At 37.2% G+C, this 21,370-nt stretch overlaps 1 protein-coding gene across 1 annotated transcript in view; it reads left to right on the forward strand.

The window, feature by feature from the left end:
• dpf1 (double PHD fingers 1) overlaps window positions 1-21,370 on the forward strand; it is a 73,695-nt gene that overhangs the window by 45,812 nt on the left and 6,513 nt on the right. Inside the window, 1 exon segment of the mRNA XM_073817844.1 lies at window positions 2,553-2,684. Within this exon segment, the coding sequence (XP_073673945.1) occupies window positions 2,553-2,684 (132 nt within the window).

A 21,370-nucleotide genomic window follows, 5' to 3' on the forward strand; every position in this document is an offset into this window, starting at 1 on the left:
CATTCTCCTGATAATGGCATGTTTAATGTCAAGTTTCATTGTGGCGAGTTATTCTGCCACAATATGTTCCCAACATTCCCTGCTGTTATATCTTTAAATCTTTTCTCATGAGCAGGAACAGTGGGAATGTTTATATACACACATCAGAATAGCTACAATATTCATTCAGTAAATATTATTTACAAATATAGCATTTACAGGGTGGGTAAAAGGTAACTAGGTGTTACAAATTAGTAATAAAGTCTATATTTCCTAATCCAAATTTATTGAAACAGTATTTATTAAATAATTATTATTTATCAATATTATATAATGATATAAATTATTATTAAATTATTAATTATTGATAGCCATTAAATATTGCGTAGTTACTTTTCACCCACCCTGTAGCATATTATAAATACATTTTAAATCATGTATTTATTTTTATTTATTACAAATGTAAAAATAATTACAAATTAGTGATAGTAAGTAAAAAAATGCAAATATGTATATATTAGCAATCGTATAAATATAATACTTAGTAATGTCTAATTATTAAATTACAATAAAAATAATTAAGTAATGCAGTGAATTAATTACAATTATTTTATAGTAAATAATAATAAGAAGAATAATAAGAAGAATAGTTATTACTATATAAATCTGTTTATTACTCATTTTTAATTATTAAGTTAAAATGTAATTATTTAAATTGTAACTGTAAAATTAATGATTAATAATATTAATAATATGTATGTATAGCTATTATAATACTAATATAATACTTATGAGTAGTGTTTCATTTTTTAATTCTAAAGTTAATTACAAATATTGCGAGTAAATAATAGTAAATAGTAAATAATATAATAATATAGTAATGTCTTAGTAATGTCTAATTATTAAATTAAAATTAAATAGATTGTAATTATTAAATAGTTATTATTATTATCATTAAATATACCATATTTTCTATTTGAATATATCAAATGCTAATTATTTGAGAGTTTTAATTAATAATATTAATAATAATAATATTATTATATTATTTATATTATATGAATAATAATGATGATGATAATAATAGCTATTACTATACAAATGTAATGCTTATTAGTCATTTTTAATTATTAAATTAAAATGAAATTATTTGAATTATTAAATTGTACAATTAAATGAATTACTGCAATACAGTAATTACTTTACAGTAAAAAATTATTAATAATAAAAATGAAAATAACAACAACAATATGCATGTATAGCTATTGTTATACTAATAAAATACTTATAATGTTTATTTTTTATTCTAAAATTAATTACAATTATTGGAAGTAAATAATAATAATAATAATAATAATAATTTAATATATAAATATGTAATAGCTACTACTATACAACTATAATATTTATGAGGAAGTTTTAATTAAATTAAATGTTAATTATTAAATTTGTAACATTAGAATCATTCTAGTAAATATAATAATAATAAATTAAAATATAAATATGTATATAATAGCTACTACTATACAACTATAATATTTATGAGGAAGTTTTATTTATTAAATAAAATGTTAATTATTAAAGTGTAACAGAATCATTGCTAGTAAATATAATAATAATAAATTAAAATATAAATATGTATATAATAGCTAATACTATACAACTATAATATTTATGAGGAAGTTTTAATTATTAAATTAAATTTTAATTATTAAATTGTGACATTAGAATCATTGCTAGTATATATATAATAATAATAATAATAATAATAATTAATGATAATAATTTCAAATATAAATGTGTATATAATAGCTAATACTATACAACTATAATATTTATGAGGACGTTTTATTTATTAAATAAAATGTTAATTATTAAAGTGTAACAGAATCATTGCTAGTAAATATAATAATAATAAATTAAAATATAAATATGTATATAATAGCTTCTACTATACAACTATAATATTTATGAGGAAGTTTTAATTATTAAATTAAATTTTAATTATTAAATTGTGACATTAGAATCATTGCTAGTAAATATAATAATAATAATAATTAATAATAATAATTTCAAATATAAATGTGTATATAATAGCTAATACTATACAATTATAATATTTATAATGAAGTTTTATTTATTAAATAAAATGTTAATTATTAAAGTGTAACAGGATCATTGCTAGTAAATATAATAATAATAAATTAAAATATAAATATGTATATAATAGCTAATACTATACAACTATAATATTTGAATAAGTTTTAATTATGAAATTAAATTTTAATTATTAAATTGTGACATTAGAATCATTGCTAGTAAATATAATAATAATAATAATAAATGAAAATATAAATATGTATATAATAGCTACTACTTTACAACTATAATATTTATGAGGAACATTACAATCACTGCTAGTAAATATAATCATGTAATAATAACCCTAATAAATATTATTATTATTAATAATAATTGTAATATAAATATATTGTTTCTACAATTCATGCTATTTGTTATTGACAAGATTAACTAGAGCGTTATTGCATCCTTGTGTGTTTCCTTGTGTTTAGTTTGTGGGAAGCGCTACAAGAACCGTCCAGGTTTGAGTTACCATTACACTCACACACACCTGGCAGACGAGGAGGGCGAGGAAGACTCCGAGCGGCACACGCTGCCCTTCCAGCGCAAGAACAACCACAAACGTGAGCCCAGCATCAGCCTCAGCCATGGATTACACACTCATACCACAACCCACAGAGTACCACTATTCTAACACAATTCACCCACTCTCATACCCCTTTTCCACTGACCCCGGTGCTGGTGCTGGAGCCGCTGTCCAATCTAGCCCTGTTCCACGCATTTCCAATGAATTAAAGGTGCTTCTGGCCTGGACCAAAATTGACTCGGCCATCTTAATCCTGCTGGTCTTAAACCAGGCACCGTTATCGCCGGGAAGCAGGGGCAGCGTTCACTTAAAAGTTTACAAAACTACTCACGACCGAACCAGATCGTTCATTCTAATCAACAGAGCTGACTGGAAGTGCGCAATGCAGCAGTCCACACCCTGTTTTTGTCCTCTTCTTCCTACTTTTGTTGTGCTGCACAGCTACTCCAGCCACTTTATTTTCCCCATCTGTCTGAAATAAAAAGATTTTATTTACAAATATGTGTGAACTGATTACTATTTTATTCTTTTTACACTGACCTCCTATAACATTAACCGTTTTCTTCCTTCTTTGTTCTTGTGGTGAATTAACATCGCTATTAAGTATTTTGTCATCCACTACAAAGCCTGGATCCGTTCGGCGTTATATTCTATGGGTGTCCATAGAAACGAATATCTGGTTCTGAAGACGTTAACACGGTAGAAACTTCGACTTGTCATCTTGTAATTATGGTAATTCCCACACGACACGAACAAAGCAAAAGACTTCTAAACAAAGCTTGTGTTCACACTGCACACAAATCCGATTTGGATTCGGTGACCGTACTGTTATTTTGCAAATGATGAAATTGGATCCGTTTGTTGAGACACTCTTGTCAATATCCATACCTACATCAGCTGTTATAGTTATGATATAATGAGTCAGCATGATGCCAAGAGACTAGAGTTAGAAAATGTTCAAACTTTTTACCTCTGTTTATGTATTTTTTTGACATAAAGTCATGAGATATGTTAGCAATACTGTGTCCAAAATTGCTGACTCATATGTTACATATATGTAGTAGCCAATGACAAAAATAATACAGTGGTAATAATCCAATGGACTGAGATGCATTTACATTGGATTTAATGTGGGTTTTTTTTTTCCTGTTCAGACCAAATGGATTTTAATGTGATCTGATCAAAAATCTGTCTGAAAAGTTACTTTATCATTCGGCTCTCAAGTAAAAATCTGGTACATTTCTGAGAGAAAGTTCCCGAGCACCAGCGCCATTTTGGTGGAAAAGGGTATTAATCATCTCACACATGCATTACAATAAAAGAGTCACACTGCAGTTTTTGTCATTTTCCAGTAAAAATGTCATAAGCACAAGATACATTTACCTGAGAAGCAAAACTTTACAATATGTCTTCAAAGAATATATATTAAATGAATGTTTTTCTTACCTCATTTTTAAACACAAATCTAACAGAATTGAGTTAGATTCACTCTACTGTTGAAAAATTTTATTCTATTTTTTTTATTGCCGTCAAAATTAGGTCATTTTTTTTTTTTTCAGTTTATCAGCGTTAAAAATATTTAACATTAGTACACTATACAAAATGTTGGGTTAAAAACAACCCAACTTGGGTTATTTAGTAACTCAGGCCATTTTTGCCCAATTCTGGGTTGTTTTATTTAAGTCAGCTATTGTTTAAAAATGATTATATTGCTGGTTTAAATGGGTCATTGGATGCAAAATTTGAACATAAATGTGTGTTGGCAATGTGTGCACATATCAACCCTATAATGATAAAAATCCATCCAGTGTTTATTTAAATCCTTATAACCTCTTTCTCAAATCAAGCCATTCTCAGATTCTTGGCTGTGTGACATTACACAAGACTAGGCTCCTCCCACGATTGTTGATTGACACGGCCGTCTTACTTAGACCCGCCCTGAGTGAGCTGTAAACTCTCCGCCGTTGTTTTGACCCAGAAGCAGGAGTAGACAGGAATGTCTCCTAAGCGATTGAGGTGTTTTGTTGTTAGATGTAATAATGAAAATAGCAGTAATTTACTTCTGACATCTGAGCCGCTGAAGACACAGAGGATTACTTTCGTTTTTTAAAGGGAATGTGCCCGCTAATCTACCTAAATGCGTCTGTTTACACGAATCATTCGTAATCCAGCTTCACCTACAGAAGAAGTGAGTATAAGATTACGTGTTAGTGAATTACGCGGCTAAATGCGGCTAAAGTTTACAGTCTCTCAGCAGAGAGGGGCGGGGTGAGCAGGGCTCATTAGCATTTAAAGGGACATGCACTGAAACGCTTTGCTGTGAACAGAGCTGTTTTTGGCAAGGTAAAAATGGTGTTGTTTTACATTGCAATTGATAAATTTTAACCAAAGTATGTTATGGACTTTTCATTAAGACCCTAAAAAAATCATGCCAACTTGTGGAAAATGGGCATCCGATGACACCTTCAAAATAGGCTGGAAATTAAAAACCACGCACAGAATTATAGAGGGAACAGCTGTTATCAAAAGATGAATATTTATTATTAAGCAAGAACACCCATTGACAAAAATATAAGTTGAATTTATTTAGGCGAACACAGCATAATTTACAATATTACATACATTTAAACTCGTTTAACAAGCATTTTTGGAAATAGAAAAATGTAACGTTTAGAAGTAGCATTTTAATTTAAGTGTATTCAGCTGTTCTCTGTAATCACATTTCACCGAAATAGTCCTAATTCTCATGCCGGTGTGTTGCCGAAATCGAAGCCAGTGATCGGCTGCTGTTATTTCAGTATTATAATGAATTAAAATCAATTTATGTTATGCAAGGCAAAAGGCATTTTCATCATGCAAAATGAACTACTGCTGCTGACCCAGCTGACTGACATCTCGTCCTTGTATGTTGCATTGCACAGTAAAGACTGAAATTAAATCAAATGTATACAAACCTTTATTTTGCTGAAGAAGTGCACTAAATCAGCGGCACTGAGAACCACTCCACAAGTCTGCGCTCTGACTGTAACTCAGCAAATGGGTTGTTTCGTCGGAGACAGGCTCAACCCAGCTGTTGGGTAGAAAAAAATAACCCAATATTTAATAACCCATTAAAAATGACCCAGCAGCTTAGTTACAAACAAACTACTGTTTAAAAGTTTGGGGTCAATAATATTTTTAAAAGACATTTTTTTTTAATTCAGCAAGGACACATTCAATTGATCAAAAGTGACACTAAAGAGTAATATTGTTAAAAAGGTATTTTAATAACTTTCTATTCATCAAAGAATCCTGAAAAATAATGCATCACTGTTTCCATAAAAATATTAAGCAGCATTTTCAACATTAATAATAATAAGAAAGAAGTTTCTTGACATATTAGAATGATTTCTTAAGGATCATGTGACACTAAAGACTGGAGTAATGATGCTGAAAATTCAGTCTTTCTGTCACAGGAATAAATTACATTTTAAAATATATTCAAATGGAAAACTGTTATTTTAAATTGTAAAAATATTTCACAATATTACTGTTTTTACTGTTATTTTTTATCAAATAAATGCAGCCTTAGGAGATATCTTTCAAAAACTTATGTAAAAAAAAAGAAAAGAAAACATAGCTACCCCCGACTTTTGTATGTAAAATAGTCATAATTATTATTTTTTATAGTATAATATAAAGTCAAATAATAAAATAATGAGTTTTTGGTATATTCAAATGAAAGGATATGTTTAATTATAATAAAATATTTTTACTGTATTTTTCATCAAATAAATGGCAAAAATAAATATATTAGTGCTGTCAGTTGATTAAAAAACGAATTAATCACTATTTTTTTTAAATTAAATTAATCGCAATTAATCGTGATTAATACTTTTATATTGCAATAATTTCATATCCAATCTTCAAATTAATGTAGAAACAACATAAACACAGTATATTTTAAATATTTGTTTAATGGCATCTCTTTTTTTTGACTAAAGGCGACTGCACTAAAAAAATGATGGGTTATTTTTTTTAAACCAAATGCTGGGTTGGGTCATTTTATTGGGTTGTTTTTAATATTTTTACCCAGGTGCTGGGTAGTTTTTCTGCACTCCAAAAAATGCTGGGTTATTTCTTTCTTAATCCAAATGCAGAGTTCAGCTTGTTGGGTCATTTTATTTGCTTATTTTTAATATTTTTACCCACACGCTGGGTAGTTTTCTGCAATCTAAAAGGTGGTGGGTAATTTTTTTAACCCAAATGCTGGGTTCAATTTGTTGGGTCATTTTATTCGGCTATTTTTAATATTTTTCACCCAGGTGCTGGGTAGTTTTTCTGGGTAGTTCAGCTTGTTGGGTCATTTTATTGGCTTATTTTAAATATTTTATTAGCCAGGTGCTGGGTTGTCGTTTTTTTTTTTTTTTTTTTTAACTCAAATGCTGGGTTCAACTTGTTGGGTCATTTTATTGGGTTGTTTTTAATATTTTTACCCAGGCACTGGGTAGTTTATGCTTAAAACATTATATATGTTTTTTTTCTTTTTAATAAATCCTGTATAGTTTTGCTACACAAGTAAAATTGATTTTGTTTTATGCATTTTTTGTTCTGATATTTTTACTGGCACAAAAAGACAAATATACTGTTTTTTGTCCAGCACACACTGTATCATGCTGAAGTCGTGTATGAGTATCAGTATCGAGATCTTCCGATCCTTGTTTATGGCTTTGTTGTGTTCAGTCTATAGCCTTTTTTCCCTGACAAAGACAAGGTAACAGTGACCTCATTGCTGTGTCCTTGTGAAATCATGCCCATTTGCCTCCTAGAGTTATCTGGCTGAGTGCTTGGCTGAAATGGCCTGCCCGTCGCTCTGTTTACCTCTTACCGCCACTGGCTTTTTGATTCGAGAGCTGGTTAGCACTGGTGAAATTTTGCAGGATTTTCAGACAGAATGCAAACGCGAGGGTCTGCAGGATGGTACGTTTTCTCATTTCACACACACTCACACGCGCACACGCATTCCCATATTCCACCACGAGCAATATTATTAATAAGAGAGGTTTTAATGAAACCTAGGCCCATGCATTATTCATGCAATATTTAGACCAAAAGAGAAAGATGTAGATGTAGGCACGATAGCTTGAGCCGTCCAACTCAAGATGGAGAATTGGAGCCAGACCAAATCCGAAATTCCCATCCTCTGCCTTTATTTGGTTTTACGGCTCTTCCACCTCTCTCTGTTCTATCAGTTTGATGAATGACAGATTATTCAGCCAAGAGATGAGATTTCACCTCTCATTCTCGCTCTCTGTCTTTCTCCTTTCTACTCTTTTGCCATCGCTTTCTCGCTTTCTCTCGCTCTTCCCCATCACCCTTGTCTTTCTGCCGATGCTCTTCGCTCGATCTCCTTTTGATTTAAGATTCATCTATCAGTTCTCTGTATTTTTTCCCCCCTCTTTATTTATTTCCACTGCAGAAGTGAGGCTGCTTGGCTGAGATGAGCGACTGCATTAAAATTCATGCCTGCTCATATTCTTTTTCATATAGTGTTGTGGTGCCACTAGTAGGACGGAGGGGGTTTTTGGGGGCTGTCCAGCAGGGTCTGGGGGGAGGGGTGCTGTCTGGTGTCAAAGTGAAGGGAAAAGGGCTAGATGGCGGGGGGATCGCTGTTTGCATTTGAGGTCGACCCTCTAGATGTGCACCTGAAAATTGGATTTGGGAGTTCTAGTTAAAATCCTCCCCCACATGCTCGCACACACACATATACACTCTCTCTGCACCCACACTGCTAGGATTTTACAAGATTGAACCCTAATTTTCAACACTTTTAGAGTAAAACCACTGCTATTTTCTATCCAAAACACTGTGGAAAAACGATAACCACGCTGCATCGTGAGATAATACTATAAATACTTGTGTTCTTTTTTATTATCATAATTAACATTCCCTTTAGCTGGGAAGTTCTTAACTTTTAATTAATTTTCTCCCATCCGCTGTAATTGTGTTACCGAATACAATTTGTTGCATTGTTTTACATGGAGACAAGAAGCCACACATTATTTAACTCTTAACTCTTGCAGTTTATGTGATGTTTGGAATTATGGAATGCTGAAGTACAGAAATAACAATCTTGTATGGATAATGAGTTTTGCAAAATTCCATTGCACATCAATTCAAAACTTCAACATTACAAAACATGTAACCTAAATTGAACACGACGACAGCAACAGCCGAATCGCCCAACAAATAGTTAAAAATTCAACAACATCATTTATTTATGGCGTAGTGCATGCTGGGAAGCTAAAGCCAGCAGTACTGTGAATCGCAGTACAACAGTTATTCTGCAGATATAGGAGATAACTGTTAAAAAATAAATAAATAAGATGATCTTTGTGATTCCACAGCATTCCTCGTTCTGTATATTTTTGCCATTTATTTGGAATAAATTATACAAGTAATACTGTAAAATTAATATGAAAGTACAACAAATAGTAGCCAAGATGATACATTTTGATGTAATACAATATTATATTGAAACTTTATATTAGAATGCAAAAATAATCATTTTACCGTCATCTTTTTGAATATATCAAATACTCATTATTTGACGGTTTTATGGTTAAGACAACATTTAAGACCAATTATATTGAAATATATAAAAAATATTATATTGAAACTTTATATTATAATATAAAATAGTAATTATGACTATTTTATATACACTTTTGTTCAGAAGTTATGTCTCGTATGCTCCCAAGGCTGCATTTATTTGATCAAAAATAACAGTAAAACAGTAATATAATATAAAAAAACAGTTATTCTGTAGATATAGGAGATTACTGTTAATAAATAAATAAATAAATAAAAAATCAGTCAAATCATTGTGGTTCAACAACTTTTCTGGTTCTATTCACAGTAAAGTCACAGTATGTGATTGTCATTTAATTGGAATAAACAATACAACTTTCTGTAAAATGAATATGAAAGTACAGCAAATAGTAGACAAGATTATACATTTTTATGTAATACATATTATATTGAAACTTTATATTAGAATGCAAAAATAATAATTTTACTGTCATTTACCATATCTTTTTGAATATGGTTTTATGGTTAAGACAACTTTTTAAACCAACTATATTGAAATATATGAAAAATATTATATTGAAACTTTAGATTATAATATAAAAATAATAATTATGAATATTTTATATACACTTTTGTTCAGAAGTTATGTCTCTTATGCTACCAAGGCTGCATTAATTTGATCAAAAAAACAAACAAACAAAAAACAGTAATGTTGTAAAATATTACTACAATTTAAAATAACTGTTTTCTGAATATATTTTAAAATGTAATTTATTCCTGATGGAAGATCCTTCAGAAATCATTATGATAATTTGTTCCTAAGTGCTTATTAAAAAAAGCATCAGCATTATTTTAGTATTATTTATGTAATATTGCTTTTATTAATGTTTAAAACATTTTTTTTATATTTTCTGTTTTAATTTTAATTTATTTTTTAGTAATTTGCGTTATTTTTATTTTCTTTTAATATTTTTTTTTATATTTATTTATTTCAATAATTCAACTTATTTCATTTTTTTTTACACTTTTTTTATCTAATGTTAATTTTCATCCAATATTTATTTTATTTTATATTTACAAAAATGTTTTTGTAGTTTTAGTTTTATTTTTAGTTAATAATGAAAACGTCTCAGGTTACGTATGTAACCCTAGTTCCCTGAAGGGAACGAGACGCTGCGTCGAACGCTGTGGGAATGCCTCCGGCGTGACCGCGTCCTGAATCATGTGTGCAACTATCCAACGAGAGTGTGCGACGTCACAGGCGTCATGACGTGACCGACCGGGAAGCATAAGAACACGTGCGGTGGAGTACAACGCCATCTTCTGGAGACAGCAAGCGCTGCAGGGATGCCGAAGTATGGCCTAGGGAACTAGGGTTACATACGTAACCTGAGACGTTCCTCTCCAGGTAACTTCGAGCTGCGTCGAACGCTGTGGGAACGAGTATGCCAGCGCCGCCATACTGAGATCGTCCCTGCCTCTGAGCGAGGGAACGAAGGAACCATGAGAGGCTCGACAAAGGGCCCGAAAGTAGGGCTAGTAGAGGCTCGAAAGTAGGGCTAGGTAAAGGCCCGAAAGTAGGGCTAGTAGGGCTTGAGGGGTGGAAAGTGTCTCTATGAGGTCCCAGCCGTAGAAGGCGAAAGGACAAAGGAGCCTGGAGAGGCTCTGAGATCCAGGCCATAGTGCCTGGTGAAAGTCAGGGGCGTAGACCAGCCCGCCGCATCGCAGATGTCGGCAATAGAAAGGCCCGAAAGTAGGGCTTTGGAAGAAGAGACACTTCTGGTAGAATGAGCTCTGATTCCCAATGGAGAGGGGAGACCAGAGGACTCATATGCTACCGTGATGGCATCCACAATCCACCGACTTATAGAAGGCTTAGCCTCTGGACGGCCTCTCCTCGGAGGGCCGTAGCAGACCAAAAGCTGGTCAGCCTTCCTCCACAGGGCAGTTCTGTGCTCGCACTGGACACATACAGTTCAGCTTTGCCTGGTCGGGCTCCCCGAAGGGAGGAGGATAAAAGGCCTGCAGTACAACGGGCCGTGGTGCTACTGTGGGGACCTTCGGAAGGTACCCTGCACGAGGGTACAGAAAGGCTTTGACCATGCCTGGCGCAAAATCTAAAAAAGAAGGGGCCACTGAGAGGGCCTGAAGGTCCCCAAGTGATAGCCAAAAGAAATCAGTCTTCAAGGTGAGAAGACGGTCTGAGACCTCCACCTCAGCACACCATGGAGGAAAGGTGTAACTAATGGGTGTCTACCCACTGAAGTGCCACCAAGAGGGGTGTGGTAAGCAGCTATGGCTGCCACATACACCTTCAGGGTGGAGTGGGTTAACCCGGTGGAAAGTCGGGCCTGTAAAAACTCCAGCACTGAACCAACTGGGCAGTCGACTGGGTTTAACTGGCGGTCCCCACACCAAGAAGTGAAGAGTCTCCACTTCAAGGCATACAGTTTCCTCGTAGAGGGAGCTCTGGCTTGAAGGATGGTCTCAACAACCTCAGTTGAGAGACCTGAAGCTATGAACTGCACCCCCTCAGGGGCCACACCCATAACTTCCACCGCTCCGGGCAGGGGTGGAGAATCTCTCCTCCTGCTTGTGAGAGTAGGTCTGGTCTGACAGGGATCTCCCAGGGAGAGCCGTCTACAAGGGATATTAGATCCGAGAACCAAACTCGACCCGGCCAGCACGGGGCTACTAGAAGAAGCTGGGCCCTGTCCCGGCGTACTCTCGCCAGAACTCCTGGGATCGGGGAAATGCGTACAGACGTAACCTCGGCCATGTCTGTACCATAGCATCCAGTCCCAGGGGAGCTGGATGATGAAGAGAGAACCAGAGGGGACATTGCGTATTGTATTGAGTCGCAAAGAGGTCCACCTGAGCCTGGCCAAAAATTCTCCAGATCTGCTTCACCACCTCGGTGTGAAGCATCCATTCCCCGGGCCTCAGCCCCTGCCTCGACAGGATGTCTGCTCCCACATTGAGATGCCCAGGGATGTGTATCGCTGTCAATGAGAGGAGTTTCCCTTGGGCCCACACAAGGACCTGGTACGCCAGCTTGTACAAGGGGCGTGATCGCAGACCTCCCTGGTGGTTGATGGTTGAAGAGACCACTGCTGTGCTGTCGGTGCGCACCAACAAATGGTGACCTCTTATGTCCGAGAGAAAGAGCCTGAAACACGGCCATCATTTCCAGGCAATTGATGTGCCATGTGAGATGATGGTCTCTCCACAGACCGTGGACTGAGCAGCCACTCATGACCGCTCCCCACCCAGTGAGGGTTCCCAACACTGGGCCCTGAATTAAGAACCAAGGTTTCTTCCACATGTCTAAAGCACAAACGCATCGCCGCGTGACCTTGATCATGCGAAACTGGTTTCCCCTCGGGGAGAACCCCTGGGCTTTGAGCCACCACTGTAGGGGTCTCACTAACACGAAGCGGGAGACAGACGTGCCCGCATCATGGTTGAATCCCATACCACACCTAGATAAGTGGTTTTCTGAGACGGAGAAAGTACACTTTTCTTGGCATTTAGTCTTAACCCAAGCACTTTCATGTGTGACAGAACAACATCTCGATGTTGAACTGCCATCTGCTCTGACTGGGCTAAAATCAGCCAGTCGTCGATATAGTTGAGTATGCGGATGCCCTGGAATCGCAGAGGAGCCAGAGCTGCATCCACACACTTCGTGAAAGTGTGAGGTGAGAGTGCGAGGCCGAAAGGAAGAACCCGATATTGGTATGCTTTGCCCCTGAAAGCGAACCTCAGGAACTTCCTGTGTTGGGGAAGGATGGAGACGTGAAAATAGTCATCTTTGAGGTCTATAGTCACAAACCAGTCCTGATGTGTCCTGATGTGTGAGACCACCTGTTTCACCATCAGCATTTTGAACTTGAGGCGTTTGACCGAGCAATTCAAAACGCGTAGGTCTAGAATAGGCCTCAGACCTCCATCCTTCTTTGGAACTATGAAGTACCGGCTGTAGAACCCGGACTCTCATTCGTGAAGAGGGACCACCTCGATGGCCTCCTTCCTCAAGAGAGTTTTTACTTCCTGTTCCAGGACCAGAGCCTGCTCGGGACCCACCACAGTGGGAAAGACCCCGCTGAACGGGGGTGGAGATGTACCGAACTGAATGCGGTAACCTTTTTCTACAGTGTGCAGGACCCACTGAGAGACATTTGGCAGAAGTTTTCACGCTGCCAGAAAGTCTACAAGGGGAACTAGTCTCTCGAGACTGACCTCTGGATTTGAGGGAATGGCTAGCTGGGGGTCCCAAAACTGGGGACTGGAAAACCCATCTAGCTGTTTGAGAGACCTCTGATGAGGTCGCGAGCCTCCTAGCACTGCTACGAGATCGGGCGGTGACTGAGATATATGCTCGCTGGGAGCCGCTGCGCCCTGAGACACCATAGGCGGCAGGGTTGGCATAGCGACCCCGTGAGGACACTGAGGAGAGACGGGTACCGTATACTGAGGTGTACGCCACTCTTCCCCAGAGGGGCCTGCCCTCACTAGCCCTGGGCCTCGACCGTCAGGGCTTCTTTGCCGAGCAATTTTTAGCTCTCAAGACCTCCCTCAGGTCAGTCTTTGGCTTCGAAGAACCCGGCTTAGAGCGAGGCTGAGGCTCCCGCACCCTGCCCGAAGGGGGGAGACGGGAGGCGACGCTCTGCTTTTGCGTCTCCCTATGAGAGGAGCTCTGGGGCCGCTGACGCCCAGCAGACCCCTGAGCTGGATGACGGCGAGGGAGGAACCGCTGAAACGCCGCCGTTTGTTTCTGCGCCTCCTGGTGCCTGTCGACGACGGCGCTCACGGCGTCGCCGAACAGACCAGAAGGCACAAGCGGGGCGTCAACGAGGAAGACTCTGTCACGCTTTTTAATGTTGGACAGAGTCAACCACAAATGTCTCTCCGCCGCAACCAAGGCTGCCATAGACCACCCAATGGAGCGAGCGGTCTCCTTAGTTGCACGGAGAGATAAATCAGCAGTCCTCCTGAGTTCAGCTAAATCCTCAGGCCGAACTCCATCGCCCTCATCCAACTGTTTCAGCAAGTCAGCTTGGTACGCTTGCAACACCCCCATGGTGTGCAAACACGCACCAGCTTGACCTGCTGCCGCATAACCCTTCCCTATCACAACGGAAGTAGTCCTGAGTGGTTTAGAGGGAAGGGCTGGAGCCTTCAAGGAAGATGCTGACTCGGGAGACAGATAGCCCGCAAGCGTCTGTTCAACCCGAGGCATCTCCTTGTAAGCACGCTTGGAAAGCCCTGCCACGTGAGAGTAATGAGCGGCAGACGGGCTAAACACGCGTGCTGAAAAGGGCTTTTCCCACGACTTCGACACCTCAGTGTGGAGGTCGGGGAAAAAAGGAAGGCTCCTGCGGGGAGGTGACGGCAGAGAACGCAGAAAACGCTCATCCAACTTGCTTTTCTGCGAGACAGCCTGTTTCTCGGCCGGCCAGTCTAAACTTAGAGCAGACACAGCGCGAGAAACCACCTCCAACAGTTCCTCATATTGGGGAGACTGAGGGTGGGGTGCTTCATCATCGACACCCTCCACATCAACCTCCTCGGAGGAAGAGAGGAGAAGTGCCGAGCCTTCTCTCTGGGGGGAAGAAACCGCAGAGCGAACTTCCGAGCCCAAAGAGAAAGCCGCCGATCTAGCAGGTGAGGAAAGAGAAAGGGACTCGCCCGTCTCCATTCCCTCTGCAAGATCTAATTACGAACCCCACGATTGCAGCCGCCGCTCCGCCTCGACGGAAGCGGGGCCAGACCCGCGAGGAACGCTAGAAAAGACTCCCTTCTCAAAGAGAGCTTTCCTAGAACGAAGCACCCACAATGGCATGCGCAGACAATGCGGGCAGTCAGCCCCCTCGAGGGCTGAAGCCGCATGCTGCGCACCCAAACAAACAACACACAAACTGTGTGTATCCTCACTCGTAATAAAGCAAGTGCAAGGAGGGATGCACACTTTGTATTGCTTGTTCACACTCTTGCAAGACATCACTCTCAAAACAAAAGCTGCACTAACTTGTACAAAACGGAAAGCGATCACACACAGACACAGAACGCTTGCTGAAACGACAGAAGCTGGCGTTGTACTCCACCGCACGTGTTCTTAGGCTTCCCTGTCAGTCACGTCATGACGCCCGTGACGTTGCACACTCTCGTTGGATAGTTGCACACATGATTCAGGACGCGGTCACGCCGGAGGCGTTCCCACAGCGTTCTACGCAGCTCGAAGTTACCTGGAGGGGAACCCTGTTTTACATCTTATAGTTTTTGCCACTTTTGCTAAACAAAAGATTGGGCCATTTTATTTCAAAAATGATAAAAAAAAAAATCATATTTCCATTACCATTATTAAAGAATTAGTTCACTCTAGAATTAAAATTTCCTGATAATTTACTCACCCTCATGTCATCCGATATGTTCATGTCTTTCTTTCTTCAGTCGAAAAGAAATAAAGGTTTTTGAGGAAAGCATTCCAGGATTTGTCTCCATATAGTGAACTTCAATGGGGATCAGCGGGTTGAAGGTCCAAAATGCATTTTCAATGCAGCTTCAAAGGGCTCTGTACAATCCCAGCCAAGGAATAAGGGTCTTAGCTAGTGAAACGATCTGTCATTTTCTAAAAATATACAAATTGTTATACTTTTTCACAAAAGTGCTTATCTTGCACCAGATAATCTATCTTCGTCTGTGTACTCCGGTTCAAAAAGGTATTGTATGGCGAAAACCCCATCTCATTGTCTCCTCCAACTTAATGAGGTCAAGCTAGTGCAAGACAAACATTTGTCATTAAAGGAGTAGTTCACTTTCAGAACAAAAATTTACAGATAATGTACTCACCCCCTTGTCATCCAAGATTTTTTTTTCAGTCGTAAGGAAATTATGTTTTTTGAGGAAAACATTTTTGGATTTCTCTCCATATAATGGACTTTTATGGTGCCCCCGAGTTTGAACTTTCAAAATGCAGTTTAAATGGCTCTAAAGGATCAAAGCTGAGGAAAGAAGGGTCTTATCTAGCAAAACGATCGGTTATTTTCTAAAAAAAATAAAAAAAAAATACAATTTATATACCTTTTAACCTCAAATGCTCGTCTTGCCTAGCTCTATGTGTACTCTGTGAAGATATTAAAGGGGTCCTATTATGATATTTTACAATGTCTTTATTTTATTTTTTGGGTGCACTAAAACATGCTCTCATGCTTGGTGGTTCGAAAAACACATAATTTTTCACATAATTTACATTATTACAATGGCTTTCTCCCCAGGCTGGCAGAAATGGCTCGATTAGTTCCGGGTTCCACCTTCCGAAAAAACCAAATGTATTGTGATTGGTTAGCAGTCCTACTGCTTTGCTATTGGCGAACAGCTTAGACGCGTTCAGTACTGCCACGCCCCTTCCCAAAGCAGCAAACTGGATTAAAGTGATTCTTACGTTTTAAATATGGTTATTTTTCTTACAAAAACACATCGGATAGCTAAAGGAGGCTTTTAGCGACCCGGATATATATATATATATATATATATATATATATATATATATATATATATATATATATATATATATATATCAAGCACAGATGGATCTCTAACTGTTGCAATCTCTAACTGTAATGATTTTAAGAATCATTACAGAAGAATAAAACAGAGCATATTTCGTTAGCTCTTAGAAGGGTTCAGTTTGAGCGGATGATTTTACGATCGCCGTCATCGCCAGAGCGCACTTCCACAGTACATTCAGCATCTGGCTCATATTCGCAAAACTATCGTTTTCAATGACTTCAAAATCATTGTTTTGATGGCTGGCAACTTATTTGCCACATCCACCATCAAATAACAGTGACATTTATATTTTATTGCGTACAGTAATTGCTCTGCAGTAAATCCATTCAAATCAATTCAAATTTTGCTGATGATATTCTGTTTTATGCCTGCGATAGTTATGAGTGAAACATCACGTAATTTAGTATTTAGTCATCAGATATTTACATATTTTTGCTCACGAAAAATATACTTACACTATTACACACCTCGGGTCTCTAGTGACCCTATACACTTTTTACAAAAAATTAATCAGAAAACAGACATTCTTTTAGATTTTTCTTTTCTTCTTGTTTTGTTGTTTATAATAAATAGATTGAGGAATACAAAGAAAGCTGATGGCAAACTTTAAAAAATTAAGGAGGGAGAAGGTAGTGAATGACGTCCCGGATCGCTAATGACCCGAGGTATGCATATAAGGGTTAAATCTTTTTTTTTTTTTTTTTTTTGAAATGACAGATCGTTTTGCTACATAAGACCCTTATTTCTCAGCTGAGATCATGTAGAGCCCTTGAAGCTGCTTTGAAAGTGCAGTTTGGAAGTTCAAACTGTTGGAAACCATACACTGTAAAAAGTTTTCACCAGATTTAACTTAAAAACTTTTCAGCAGCTGCCTTAAAATTTTAAGTTAAATCTGCTTAAAACTACAAGTCATTTTACCTTTTTACAATAAAAATGAGTTGATTTAACTTGTGAGTTGAAATGATTTAAGTTGATTTAACTTAACATTTTAAGGCAGCTGCTAAACTTAAGTTTTTAAGTTGAAACTTTTTACAGTGTAGAAGTCCACTATACGGAGAAAAATCCTGGAATGATCCTAAATAAATACTTAACTTCTTTTCGACTGAAAAGAAGAAAGACATGAACATACATCTTGGATGACACAGGGGTGAGTAAATTATCAGGAAATTTTAGTTCTAGAGTGAACAAATGCTTTAATAATAGTGATGAAAATATTGTTTTTAAACATTTCTGGAATAAAATGGCCCAATCTTTTGTCTCAACAAAAGTGTCAAAAACTATAAGATGTAAAACAGGGTTATCAAGCTGAAGCATTAAAATGGGAAAACAACTGAACTAAAATGGAAATACATAATTATAATTAAATAATTAATAAAAGAAAAAAATGAAAATAACTAAATAACTAAAAAATAAACTAAAATTAAAATGAAAAGGTTTTTGAAGAATACAGCATTTTTCTCTGTAGTGGACTTCAATAGGGATCATTGGGTTGAAGGTCCAAATAGAAGTTTCAATGCAGCTTCAAAGGGCTCTACACGATCCAAGCTGAGGAATAAGGTCTTATCTAGCAAAACGATCATTCAATTTCTTGAAAAAAAAAAAGTTTTCAATCACAAATGCTCGTCTTGCACTAGCTCGACCTCACTCATTACGGAGTCACATTGAAAAGGTCATGCGTGACGTAGGCGGAAGTACCGACCCAGTGTTTACAAGGTGAACGTGCAAAGAAAGTCGAACGCCTTTTACAAAAAAAGGTAAAACGTTGATGTCGGACAACTTTGAAGTTGGAGAAGTAAACAAGCTGGAGTTTTTCGGCCGACCCTACCTTTTTGAAGCAAAGTACACAGGCGAAGAACTAAACATGTGTGACCTTTTCAACGTGATTGCGCAATGTTTGAAGACGCACATCGCAGAGCCAGTGCAAGATGAGCATTTGTGGTTAAAAACTATATACATTTGTATTTCTTTTTAGAAAATGACATATCGTTTGAGTAGATTTCTGACCCGTATTTCTCAGCTTGGGTCGTGTAGAGCTCACATAGAAACTACAATTCGGACCGTTAACCCGTTGGCTCCCTTTGAAGTCCACTATATGGAGAAAAACCCTGGAATGTTTTCCTCGAAAACCTTAATTTCTTTTCGACTGAAGAAAGAAAGACATGAACATCTTGGATGACATGGGGGTGAATAAATTATAAGGAAATTTTCATTCAGGAGTTAACTACACTCTTAAAAATAAAGGTGCTTTAAATGGTTCTTCACAGAGATACCATGGCAGAACCATTTTTGGGTCCACAAAGAACTACTGAGTCAAAAGTTCTTTAAAGAACCATCTCTTACTTACCTTTTTATAATCTGAGGAACCTTCTTTCGCCACAAAGAACCTTTTGTGAAACAGAAAGGTTCTTCAGATGTTAAAGGCTAAAAAGACAAAAAAAGGTTCTTCTATGGCATCATGAAGCACCTTTATTTTTAAGAGTGTAATTTGAGATGTGAAAATGTTCATGAATTAGAGATAATGACAGCGTTCTCCTGAACATTGGATGTTAGTGGACAAATAAACTAGTTAGAGTGTAAATGCGATTCAAACTCAGGTTTATGTAGACGGTCAGCAGGAGGACAGTTGGAAGGGTAGCAGTTTTTTTTTTTATGGTGGTGGTGGGGGGTTGATGTTTTTCATTGCGGTGAAGGTCAGATTTGATCTATCTTTCTTGTCTGTTTGTTTGCTTTCTACATTCATTTCTAAATTTTATATTTCCCCCCCCTCTTCCCCACTCCCTGCTTTTATTTTTCTCCCCTACATGCAGCACATACACAAGCACCTGAGTAATCACATACTCTTTTTTTTATGAACAATTGCGGTGATTATGGCTGGTAAGCAAACTGCTCTGAAAGCTCGGAATGACTCTCTTCTTCAGATGAATTCCCTCATGCTGTTTGTACGAGAGGAATCGTGATTGTGAGGCTGAATCACGGCACAAATAATAATGGCATATCAGCACACCTGGGAACGAGAGGAGGCTGAACTCATCAACAACAGCACAACAGTCAATTGCAACAAACGGATGGCAGAAATCATGCAATCCTGGTTAAAACAAAGCAGTAATGAATAGCTTTGTGCCTCAAAGAGCCTTTAAACAATACCAGATAATGAAACATAAACCTCAAGCACATTTTAAAATCACATATTCTATATTACAACAAATGGGTATTTTATAATTGTTTGTGTTTCATATTTAAGTCTGTATACATAGGTTTAGACCAGGGGTCCCCAAACTTTTTTCTGAGTGGGCCACATAATTTTCTTTTCTTTAATGGGGGGCCGGGTCGGTTTATAAAAGAAAATTCCATGGGCTGGACTGACTACTGCTATTATTTTATTATGATTTTACCTGTATTTATTATACCTTTTAATGCTAGAATAGTTTATTATTTTTTATGCACCAGACAGACAAATGATCATTTCTTTTCAAAAGATATACAGGTGCTTCTCAGTAAATTAGAATGTCATGGAAAAGTTCATTTATTTCAGTAATTCAACTCAAATTGTAAAACTTGCCTATTAAATACATTTAATGCACACAGAGTGAACTAGTTTAAGTCTTTGGTTCTTTTAATTGTGATGATTTGGCTCACATTTAACAAAAACCCACCAATTCGCTATCTCAACAAATTAGAATATGGTGGATATGCCAATCAACTCAAAACAACTGCAAAGGTTTCCTGAGCCTTCAAAATGGTCTCTCAGTTTGGTTCACCATAAGCTACACAATCATGGGGAAGACTGCTGATCTGACAGTTGTCCAGAAGACAATCATTGACACCCTTCACAAGGAGGGTAAGCCACAAACATTGATTGCCAAAGAAGCTGGCTGTTCACAGAGTGCTGTATCCAAGCATGTTAACAAAAAGTTGAGTTAAAGAAAAAAGTGTGGAAGAAAAAGATGCACAACCAACCGAGAGAACCGCAGCCTTGAGAGGCTTGTCAAGCAAAATCGATTCAAGAATTTGGGTGAACTTCATAAGCAATGGACTGAGGCTGGGGTCAAGGCATCAAGAGCCACCACACACAGACGTGTCAAGGAACGATCGCGATGACACATTATGGCAATGTACCATTCTGTTGGTGATTTTAACAAATAATTAGGCAATGTTAATAACTAAGGGACATTTTAGGTTGAAAGCCAACCTTTATTATCAAATACCGACGTGATATAAGTAAAACATATTTAAAATGACATTTTCAAAATATATCTCTGGCATTGTTCAGAGGGCCGTTACAAATTTGGGGGCGGGCCGCATTGTGGGGGCGGGACCCCTGGTTTAGACTGTGAAGAAGTGTGTAAAAAATGTAAAGCAGTTTAACATAAGGCTGCAACACCTTTGATTTATTGTTAGTCATTTGGTAATTGTTATTGTGTCCTTTTTTAATATTGCTGTTTATGTTTAATTTATTTTTATTTCATTTTCAGTTGTAGATCTTTTTTGTTGCAACATTTAATTTTTACTTAGTAATTTTCACCTAATGTAATGTTTTTATTTAATTCAACTTTCTTTAAATTAGCAGAAATAGGTACAGTA

Source organism: Garra rufa, chromosome 14 (assembly GCF_049309525.1).
Source record: "Garra rufa chromosome 14, GarRuf1.0, whole genome shotgun sequence".
NCBI lineage: Eukaryota > Metazoa > Chordata > Actinopteri > Cypriniformes > Cyprinidae > Garra > Garra rufa.